The 11758-nt window shown below is 45.9% G+C and overlaps 1 protein-coding gene across 1 annotated transcript; it reads right to left on the bottom strand.

Annotated features, from left to right (window-relative positions):
- Nucleotides 1-324: 324 nt before the first annotated feature.
- CDC42EP3 (CDC42 effector protein (Rho GTPase binding) 3) lies at nucleotides 325-1757 on the bottom strand. Its single transcript, XM_012653877.1, has one exon. It carries the CDS (start codon nucleotides 1521-1523, stop codon nucleotides 759-761), a length of 765 nt encoding a protein of 254 aa, XP_012509331.1. The 5' UTR covers nucleotides 1524-1757; the 3' UTR covers nucleotides 325-758.
- Between the last annotated feature and the right edge of the window lie 10001 nt (nucleotides 1758-11758).

The following is an 11758-nucleotide window of genomic DNA, read 5'->3' as shown; positions in this document are numbered from 1 at the left end:
AGTCAAATGACCACATTTGATGTATTATCTATAAAATGTAGACTCTACAATAAAAAGCCAAAGGCACATAAAAATATATTTTAACTTTAAAAATAACTTAGTTACAGTAATACTTTGCTTGTGTCTTACCAACATGTAGCTGACAGTCAAAATTTTGCGATATAGATATAATATATAAGGATATATAAGAACTACAAGAAAATCCCCAAAACCCATAGAGTTGTTCAAATGTGAAAACAGAGAAAAGTTTTAACACTGGAGAATTCGCTATGGTGAGCCCAAACAATATAATATAGAAAAGAATCTAGAAAAAAAGGCTTAGGTGTTAAATAAATTTTGACTTCCTCTTGCTCAGAAAATGTTGGAGTGCCGTAAAGTTCTGTAAAGTTCCTTAACGTGACTCGTCCAGCCCTTCATAGCTAGTGTCAATCGTGGCCAAGCCAGATTTCTTACGAGTCTGCAAACAACAAAAGTGAGCTGATCTACCAAAAATGGGCTCTGACTCACTCACTTCCTCTTTTTGCCAGGACAGGTTTTGTGGTTTTTTTTTTTTTTTGCTTTTTTGTTTTTTCTGAATTGTTTTTGCAAACAGGTAAAAAAAAAATATTTTGTAGGAACATTATTTTAGAAAACCCATCACACAACTGCAAATACAGCCCAGGAAGCCCTTCTTTCAACTGTGCGACTGTTGGTAGTTTAGTTTTCTTGTTGTTGTTGTTTGGTACCTTTTACCCCAAAGGAAAAGAGCTGGCATCCTGTTACTTATTTTTATCCATGACATTCAGCACCTCATCCAAAAGTGAGGGCCCAAGGTCGAGCTGCAGGGAGAGGAGGGAACCTGTGAGATCAGAGAGGGACTCCTCCGACTTAGTCTTTCCCTTGATGAGCTCGCACGAGGCAGAGTGGTCAAACATGTCCTCGGCAGGCCAGTCGGGGTACTGTTCGGACAGGCTGGAGGAGTGGCTGTCCCTGCCCTGGCTGGACTGAGATGCGGAACCGCTGGAGCCCCACGAGGTGTCTCCCTGGTGGACCGTCCCGCTCTCCGACAGACTGCGTTTCTCCTGAGCTTTTTCCTCCATGACAGGCTCACAGCTAAGCCTGGGCAGCTTTGCTGGCCCAAAGGACTCCTGTTTGGAATTAAATGTCACCGGTGACAATAAGGGCAACATGAGAGCTTGGGACCCTCCGATGGTGGGGAGGGAGATGGCATTTTTGAGCACTGGGGAGGGCGTTTCTGTGAACATGGAGTCCGAAGTGCTGTTGGCCCGGAAGAACTCGTTGTGCCCAGGGAACTGGCCCATGCACGCTTTCTCCTGGTTCCCAGGCAGAAGCTCATAGTTCCCTTGAAGGAAAGAAATATCTCCAAAAACGTCGTGCTGGCCCTCTTTGCCGATGTGAATGGTGTGGCGGAAGTCTCCAAGGGGAGGACTAATCATGTCGGGAGACAAAATGTCCCTCAGTTTAAATTTCTTTCCTTTCTTGTTATTGGCCGCTTTCAGGTAAATTGGGGTCTTGGCTGGCATCTTGGAATTTGAGAACGTCTATTTCACAAGAGGGAAAAGGGGCCACTTTCTTCACAGATGTTATAGGTTTCTGAAAAATCCTTTTTGATGAGAACTGTCACATCATTTTTCTCAAGTGGCTTCAGAAGTGGCTCTGAAATGAGATGGGGTCTAAGAGACCGTCCTGAGGTTATGGCCAAACGGGGCTTCCTGGAGAGCCAGTTACATCATCCAGTTCCTTCCACAACAAGGAGAAACCTGGAGAAGAAACCAGAGCAGGTTATAATCTACCCTCAGGGTTCCCAGTGGGCTGCCTTTTCACAAAGCATGTAAATAATGGCAGGGCCAGCTCCCACCTAAAGCTGAACTTTATCTTATTACTTCCCTCCATTAAGCAAGATCAAAACTTTAATCTTAATAAGGGTTCACTAATCTTAGTCTTACTTCAGAGGAAAAAAGAAAAAAGAAAAAGAGGGAGAGCATGAGTGAGACTTAAAAACCACAGACCACTGGCATCAGCATTTTTTAGACATGGCCGTGGACATAATTTTCTGGACATGCCTAGGATATTAGTCCTTTTCCTCTAGTCTAAGAACTGCTTGTCAGCATATCACCAGTGATTTCAGCTCCTTAGAAACAAATGGATTTGTTTTAAAATATATTTCCTATTTTGCTTTGGTGTGTACACTAGCAAGACTGATAATATTTTGTTGTTTAGTTCTGTATATGAATAAAATTAATGTAATAAAATGAATACTCTTATAAGGAAAGAGCTGGATATATCATTTACTAAGTGACAATAACTATTATATGTCAGTGTCCAAAAAAAAATCTTAGTGGAATGCATTCTACAGATGAGAAATCTGAGTTTCAGAAAACCCCTCCCCCTAAAAAAAAAAATCACCCTTTCTCAACAACTTATAGCAAGTAAACAAAAGAGCTAGAGTTGGAATCCAGTTGTGGCACAGAGTACTGGGCTGTCAAGGATTTCTGTATGTAGAGGCATTCTGAGATGGAAGAAAAAGAACGAAACTGGTTCATTTCAAAGAAAAAGCATTGTGATCACGTGTAATAGGTTGGGCTTTCACTTGGGAACACTTTTGAAACAGTGCTGATAAGGCTTGTATCTCCCCCTCCGGCAGCAGGCAGAAATCTAAGGGAGCTCCCAGGATCTTCCTCCTGGTATTAATGTCTCTGTGGGTGGAACCTGCGACTTGCTTCTAAGGAAGAGAATATGGCAAAGGTGACAGGTCACTCCCTGATTAGATTATGTTGTAGAAGTTTCCATCTGAGCTGGCGAGGGAGAGGCCCCCCTTGCTGGCTTTGAAAAAGCAAGCAGGCTGTGCAAGGACCTCTGGAAATGAATTCTGCCAACAGTGTTAAGGATCTCGGAAATGGATCTTTCCCCGGTTGAGCCTCTGATGAGACCACTGCCCTGGCCCACATCTGGATTACAGCCCAGTGAGAACCTGGAACTCAGCCCTGCCCAGAAACTGTGAGGTTATAAATGGGTGATGTTGTAAGCCCTGAAGTTTTTGGTAGTATGCTACCAGCATAGAAAACTAACACGTCCTCCCCACACATACATGACAAGACAAGAAGTAACGAACTAGTAGAAGGTGTTGGGGACGTCAGGCCCTCTTTTACTGATGAGACACTCTTATCTCTTGAAAATAATCCTCCACCTCTTCAGCTTCATTAGCTGACATGGAGAAGCTACAACCTTCCCCACTGCAGGAACTCCCCAAATAGCTCTGCTGTGACCTCTCCCACCCCGGCCGCAGAGCATACAAATAAATATTCCAAGGGCTGGGTCAGCTGATGGCTTGAAAGGAGCCACATTTGCTCTGAAGCAGCTGGAGGCTGTCTGCATCTGCCCCATATTTCTTCCTTTCCAGCAACGGTTTTATAATAAATTCATTTACCAGTGGCAGGTGACAAGAACTATTTTCCACTGCCCATTGGCACAGTAAAATGAAACTCTGTTTGGGAAGCAGCTTGCCCAGTATGTCAGCATCCAGCAACCCAGGCCTGAAAAGGCTGAGAACAACGAGCTGGGGAGAGCCAGCCCCACTCCAGCGCTGGGTAGGCGAGGAGGCCGAGGCAGCACGAGGAGGTTTGCATCCAGGTGGAGTGGGCTGGCCATGGACTGCCAAGCCTGGCATGATTGTGGGTCCTGCCATTCTCGCTCTCACAGTTCTAGCTCTAATTTGGGTCTTGTCACAGTAACAAAAGTTGAAACCTGGGGTCTTCCTGCTAAAACATCAGGACTTCCTTCCCACGTATGTGCACAATACCCGGGACTGGCCTAGGGCCCTGCCACCCAGAGGTGGCCCTTCCTGCCTCTCTGGGCACTGTGTGGCTTTCGGCCTGCAGCAGCTGCACAGCCCTGAGGAACAGCTGCCCACTGGAGTGGCATCTTCAGCACACAGGGCTGGGAGAGCAGCTGCCATGGAAAGATACAGTGTGTTCACCACAACTCAGGGCATGGAGGGTGCCTGTGGTCAGCTGGTGAGCCAGGGTTATGTGAGGCCAGGGCCCAGGGCAGGGTGTTCTAAATTACGAAGAAAAAAAAATGTCCTATGAAGATGTAGCCAGAGAGCAGTTCCCTACTCCTCTGACTGGATCATTCACATCCACCTTTCATTTAAACAAAGATTTGGGGCACTGGGGAGAAAGAAGAAAGGGGTGGGGGAAACACCTGCTGCTCTCCGAGAGCCTGGGAATGAGGGCCCAGTCCTCAGGCCTCCTGGCTGGGACCTGAGAGTGGACAAGGTGCGGGCCAGGCCCTGGCCGTCGGTCACTCCACTCCCTGCCTGGCCTCGGCCACGGTCACGAGCTCCGGAGCCTCCAGCCAGGGGCTTGCTCTGCCTGCGTGAAGTTGGGTTTTACGTCAGTGGTATGGAGAGATGCAGCCAAAAATAAGGAAAAAGGTAAGAAAAGGGTTGGTGGGGAGGCGACTTATGCTGGAGACAGTGGATTCTAGACAGTAGGAGAGTAAAGAAAAAGCACCGTCGAAGGCATTTTTCTTTCTTTCTACAAATATTTACATCATATGCACTGCGTGACAGGGATGCAGGCTTCCAGGACTTTAGAAATCATAATTTGCATTGAATTTCCACTACATGCCAGTCCTAAGAACTCCCAAATACTTTGAAAGTTACAAAAAAAGAAGAAATTTTGGGCAAAAATGTCAGTTTTACAACTTGAGATGAATCGATGTTTGCAAACACTGGCAGCTCTGACCCAGTCCCTCCACCTCATCTGTCATCTTTCCTCCTCCAGCGCAGTGGCAGCCGCGCCGGATTCCAGGGAGGCAACCCCACGCGGACGATTTCCTACTCCGACACTTCCTCCTCTCCTTTCTGGATACGCGGGGCTAAGTCCACGCAGCTTTATCAGTTTTCCCCTCTCGCTCTCGAGACCGACTGCTCTTTCAGCTTCATCTCTGCCAGCTGCTTATACAGAAACCTAATGTGGTGGCTTCTTCCCTGGCAAGAAGTGGCCGGTCCTGGAGAGGGTGTGAGCACCCCCTGGGAAGCAGCAGCCATTAATAGGACAGCCAATAAGTACTGAGGGCTCCTCCGTGTGCTGGGCACTGTCCCAACCTGTGACATGGACTAGCTTACTCAGGAGATCCCATCAAGCCTCTGCTGTTATTCTCCCCATTTTATAAACGAGGCCCCACTGAGGCACAGATGAAGAGCCACCCTGCCAGGGTCGCACGGCCACCATGCACTAAGCCAGGTGAAGCCTTGACATGATTTAATGAGCACATTCCCTGGGAATTCAGTCAGCTCCCGAATTATCGAAGTCTGTTTCAGACACAAATGTATGACAACGCGCTGGGCTGATGAGGGTGGGTGTAGGCTGTGCGCACCCTGATGGTAGAAGCACAAACAGAGCCAGCCTCTATGGAAGACAGTTTGCTGATATCTACCAAAACTGCAAATCATATGCCCTTTGACCCCCGATTCCACTTACAGGGATCTATCCAACTCACATACGTGAGAAACACCACACAATGTTGTTCAACCCAGCAGAGTTTGTAACAGCCAAGAGTTGGAAACAACCTAATTGTCTACCTATAGAGGACTGGTTAAATAAACTAAGGGGCATTCACATAAATCAATACTATTCAGGTCTAAAAACCGATGAAGCAGCTTTTAATATGCTCGTATGGAAAAAGCCCAAAGATGTACATCTTCAAAGGCAAAAAACACAGGCGCAGGAGTGTGTAAATATATTTGTATTGGCGTGTGTATCTATAAAATATTTCTGGAAACATACACAAGAAAGTAATAATAGTGACTGCCCCCAGAGTGGGGAAGTGGACACGGGTGGGAAAGAAACTTCACTATACATCCTTTTATGATTTTGGATTTTCAAATCATGTGAATGAATTAGCTGTTTAAAAAAATAAAAATAGCTAAATAAATGTATAGGGTTTAGGTTACACTTTCTTAGAGAACCAATTTTACACAAGGCCGTTAGGTCCTGAGAAGCCTATTGAACCCATGAGTTACTGATCATAATGCCACCATCTGTACAGGAAAATGTATCCAAAAGCAACCTTGGGGACGGCAGTGTGTGGACCTCACAAGAGGGCTGAGCTACTCCCACCAGAGCCAAGGGACAGACTGATCACTTCTTCTTTCTGTGATCAGGCATTCGCGGAAGAGGCAACATCGACCTGGATTTTGCAGAATGAAAAGATCTCTGAAGAGAAGTGCTTTTAGTCGGGAGGAAAAGGAGAAAGGGCAAGAGGGGGGAAAGCACATGGATGCTGGGGGGGCGGCAGGAAGGCAGGGCTTCCCCACGGAGGGAGGCACAGGCAGGTGGAGCCGCCTGGGCTCTGATGGGCACCAGTGAGTGACACAGACAACCTTCTACTGCAGAACAGCACCAAGTGCTGTGACATGAACTCCTACCCCTCCTCATCATTCTAAGGAAAGAAGACTTGCATTCCGGGAGGCTGCTGGTGGCTGACCAACGTGGCAGGAGAGAGGGCTGGGAATCAGTCAGACAGAGCAGGAGAGCCTGAGTTGGGACCACCCCGGGGCTCTGCTCTCTGCCCAGAAGGGAGAGGGACCTGCTTGTAGGAGGAGGAAGAGGGGAGAACAGAAAAGGAAGAGCTAACAGGAAGGGCTTACAGGCCAGAAGTGAATTATCAGACAGAGTGAGCCCTCCTGGGTGCCCGAGGAGACGGGGGAAGAGAATTGTAGCTTTGTGTATAGTCAAGACCCTACCACCAGCATTAATTCGTTCGCACGAGCCAGCCCAGGGTACTGGGCACCCACGCTTGGGGCCTCTCCTTTCCCCACCCTTAGTCCCTTTCCGGCATCCAAGTCTCCACTTTACTCTGTCTCTCCAGCTTTCTGGCATGGCTATCATTCCTCTACTCCTGCTATCGTCCCCAAATCTTCAGACAGACAGACAGACAGACAGATAAAGGGTTCCTATGTACAGCCCTTTCTCAGAAACCTTTCCCTTCCCTTGACCCCGAAATCTGAAATTTCCAAGACTGCGCGTCCCTTTCTCCTAGTTCTAGGATCATGGTCTGCTCCTCTTAGATGACGCTTGTGATAACATTCATAGGGGAAGTTAGATTCCTTTGAAAACGAGCAACTAGAGAGAAGATTCACCAACAAAAGGGTCTGGCTCGCCAGTCAGACACCCCGTCGAAGTGAGAGAGAACATCTGGTACATACACGTGAGGACAGAGTCCAGCTGCAAAGGGTCACGCTCCCACTTACAGGTACTTAGGAGAAATCAAGGGTTACACGACACAAAAGGACCTGAGAGGAAGTTACAGCCATAGTTTTGGTAAGAAAGGCAAGGAGCCAAGCTGTCATTCCTGCACTAGGCTTGACGATTCTAGATTCTTGTGACTGACTTAAGCATAAATGACAGTGATACTGATAGAAATAATTACGGCAATAACTCAATTTACAAAATAATTGAAACGGTCCTTTGCTTCATTTCCTTACCATCCTTTTGGCAAACAGAATGATGCTGAAAATACCAAACAGGGCAGCAGCCAAGAGGGAGGAAAGCCAGGGGTCATAACAGACTGAAAACTCAGTTCCTGAATTACTTAGAGTTGACTGGATTGGCAACTCCCAGGTCTCTGAAAAGAACAAAGAGGTTGGGATGGAAAAAAAAAAAAAATCCATTCATTTTAAGAAAGGAATGTTTGGTTTGCCTACTAATTGTTTTTAGATTAATTCTTAGTGGAGAGAAAGGGTGAAAAAATTCCTTGCATCCTGCAAAATGTTGCAATGTTAATATAAAACACACATGTATGAAAAGAGGGGCAGGTGGGGCAAGGGGTGCTACTGTCCTGAGGGTCCTTTCTCCTCCTTGCAGGAAGTGAGCCCGTGCACCACATCCCCTTTCTGGCTTGGTTTTCACATCCTTTAAGGACACTCCATCACTTTTCGCTTTGCCTCAGCACAGTACGTATCTAGGCAGCCTTGCTTCTAGCACCCAGGCACAGTACCCCTGCACGATCTGGGCCCGTGCCAACACATTCAGTGATTCCTCCTTCACATCTGGACCAGCGTGAAGGTTTAGGGAAGGATGATGACTCGGCCAAGCAACCTCTACCACCTCCCCACCCCCAACCATCTTTGGGGTGTTTCTCTCCACTGCCAACCAGGAGAAGACAATAATTCCATTGTGCTCGGCCCCCAGGGAAACCATATTTGAGCTTGGACTCCACACTTAGAAGGATAAAGGTGACCTGGAACATGTGCCCACATGTTCTGAGGATGGCACCCGGGAGATGAAGGAACTCAGTCGGGACATGTGAGAAGAAGGTGAGGGAGTACAGAAGCTTAAAGAAAACTAATAGAGAGGGAAAACTAATCTTTAGGGATCTGAAGGATTCATTTAATTGTAACGAGAAAGAGATTAACTTGTTCTGGGAGGGCCACCAAGCAGGAATTACAAGGAGACAGATTTTGGCTTTTCCAAGAAAGAGTCCAGGTTTCCTGGAGGATGGAATGGGCTGCCGTGGGGAGGGCCGGGAGGGAACAGTAAGTCTGGACGTGGGATGAGGACCTCACAGAGGAGCAAAGTCACCCTGAGCCTCCCTGACGGTGTGCAAAGGGTGGTGGCCATGTGCCTGTTCATTCTGAGCCTCCTAGATGGGGACACCATCACTGCCAGTTTCCTTATGGTCCCAAGTCACACTGCTATACGAAAACACTCACAGACTTTCCCTTAAAGAGGCTTTCAGTTTGAACATGGCCATGTTTTAACCAGTATAGAGACGACCAGCCAACCTTTGGGATCAGAAACACTAAAATATCAATACGATGTCAGCACTTGTGCAAACCTCTGGAGGAGGGCTTCTCCAAATCAGACAAAGAATTTTAAAATTCAAGTGAAAAAAATTATAGTATTAGAAATTTAGCCTTGAACTTAAGGGGATACTTTTAGTATTTTCAGTCTGTTTTATTCCATCCATTTGAGAAGATAGGAAGATGCCTTTTCTATTATTAGATTCTTTATCCTCTTCACATAGCATCTAAACTGAGGACACAGCTCTATGCCATAAGACTGTGAAACTATTAGCTGGCTTCCCAGCTGCTCAGAGCTGTCATGCAAATGAACTTAGCCAGACCAGACAGGCAGTATTTTACAGACCCACTCTAGAAGTCTGACACATTTCACCTCCCATTATTTATAAATGGACTTCTCATTTATGACTCAGCTACAGCCTGAATTTATTGTTCTTTACAACCCCGATTATATAGAGACTCACAAATACCATATGGGAGACTCATTCTTAATTTGCATACACTCCTCTGATTTATAGAATCTAATTTGAAAGATCAAAATTGGAAGCCAGAACATTCACCTCACAAAGTACAAAGTCTGCACCCTTGAAGACAGGCCATTAGGACCTTTTTCCTTATAAAAATGAGTTATTGGGGAGGACTCAATGACGACATTGATCCCTGACAGTTACAACAAAGCAGGAGGAGGGCAGGTTCTCTCACACCTGGTTCATTTATCACGACTCGTTTTCCACGGGACTCAGCCTTGGTGGTGGACAGAAGCATCCAGCAGGCACCCTGGGTGGACGTTAATCTAATAATAAGGCCCTTGCTGTGAACTGCTCATGTGCTTCCCTAACTAGTGGATCTGACTTGGTCTACAAGGCTGCAAGGCCGTTATCAATACAGGAAACGAACTTGACCCTGAAGTTTTCAGCAATATTCAGCCAGGATATTCATTTTAAACTCTGCTCAAAAGCAAAGAACTTGTAAAGCTGTTTAGTTGCCCTCAACAAACTACTAATATTGAAGTCAGCAATTACTCCATGCAAAACTCTAGTTCTGGCGATAGTAAAATCAAATGATCCAAAATAATAAGTTGACGGTGTCTAGAAATTCAGATTACTGTCACTCGACCCAGACCACCTTGGAAGACAAGTTGCTAGTCTTTTGCCTTTATGCCACATTCTCAAATTTAGGTCCCTTGAATATTCTATTTCTCTGACAGGGTGAAGGGACAGATATGGGATTTTCATGCTATCCTGACATCCGGCTAGGGCCTTCTACAATCATCTGTGTTTTTTGGATGGGCTGAAACATAGCTTCTCTCCACCACAGCAGCCAGCACTGGGTATATTTGGAATCTGGTGGTAGCCATTCCATTTTCAACCCACTTCCATGGCAGACTCCCTGGTAATATTTGTATACTTGTCTGTACACACATATTTGTTGAATGAATGAATGAATTCATTCATTCTAACTAGGCTGAAAGCTCTTCTGTGAGCATGAGCTGGGTCTCATTCATCTTTCTGCCTCCCACGACACATGGCACACAATGAACTTCAAATTTACAAGTGTTAAATCCATAATGCCCGCTTGACCTTCTGTCATGAGAGACGGGTTGGTTTGCTCCTGGTTGTTGTCCATCCCCCACCCCTCAACAGTCCCCCTGCACATGGTTTGCTCTGTAGCGCAAGTCTACAGAGGCTCTCGAGAAAGTGGCAAATCGCAAATGCCTGGTTCTCTGAGGAATTTACATGTGAAGAATAATGGCCAACATTTGAGTGCTTGCTATGGGCCAGCAGGTAAGTATTATCTCATGTAACACTCAGAATATACCTCTTCAGAAACAGTCTTAGATGAAGCCCATGTCTCTGGCAATCAACCAAGATGTGGAGGAGCTAGGATTTCATCTGCACTCATGAACCACTGCCAACCTGATACCGTGAGGACTGCCACCCTGAGGACTATCTGTCTTGATGTCCAGCTGCACCAAGAGGAAATGACATGCTAAGATCTCAAAATCGATAAGAGGCAGATATGCTAACCCAACCTTGTCAGAGACCACGAATGAGTAAAAAGGGTCTTAGACATTGGCCCCTCCAGCTCTAACTCACTAAGACTTCTCAATATTTTTGCTATTGTCAAAAAGAATCTCAACAAGTGTCCTGGACTTTGTGGTTAAAGTAAAAAAAATTAAAATTTTAAAGTAAGAAAGCCCCCTGAACCTCGAGGAGAAAAACAAACATCCTGTTCTTAGAAAACAGTGTTAGCTAAGTGCTGTTAATTCTTTTCCCAGAGGAAGCCCATGCATGGGACAGCGCACAGTCACGCGGCTTTCACCAGGGACAATAGCTGCCTTCCCTCGCCATTGACACTGCACTTCCCTCCTTTCTGAAACTAAGAACCCTGTGTTCCTTACATGGACTGTTCTCCCACCTTCTTCCCATCAAACACTATTCATAACATCCTCTGAGACCTGCTTCAGTCACTTCCTTCCTGGAGGAAGTCTCTAATTCACCTCACATAATCCAGCCTCACTACTGCCTTGCTTGGAGGCTTTCTCAGGGTTTCCGTAGAGCTTATATTATGTGATTTGTTATCTTCCTGTTTTCTGGTTTTGTGATTTTAACAACTGATATCTCCATGTAGGTGGTAAAGCTCAAAAAGAATAAGGTAAGTAAAAGTGCTAGAAACAAGAGCTACTATTGATAAAGGTCTCTTTCAATTTATTCTGGATCACTTACAGAACCTCCTCTTGAGCTGGGAACACAGAAGTCCCTCAAATTTTACTGAATAAACTCTTTTAGTTTTCCCTCTGCCCATCCCTAGGTCAAGGGTCTACCAACTATAGTAGCTGGGCCAAACCTGGCCCCTTGCCTGTTTTTGTAAATAAAGTTTGATTGAAACACACCTATGCCTATTCATTTATGTATTGTCTACAGCTCAGTGGTTCTCAACTGAAGGTGA

This window comes from Propithecus coquereli, unplaced genomic scaffold, assembly GCF_000956105.1.
Source record: "Propithecus coquereli isolate 6110/MARCELLA unplaced genomic scaffold, Pcoq_1.0 Scaffold43, whole genome shotgun sequence".
In the NCBI taxonomy this organism is placed as follows: Eukaryota; Metazoa; Chordata; class Mammalia; order Primates; family Indriidae; genus Propithecus; species Propithecus coquereli.
The sequence above is the reverse complement of the archived record's forward strand: the minus strand, read 5'-3'. Positions and strand labels throughout refer to the sequence as shown.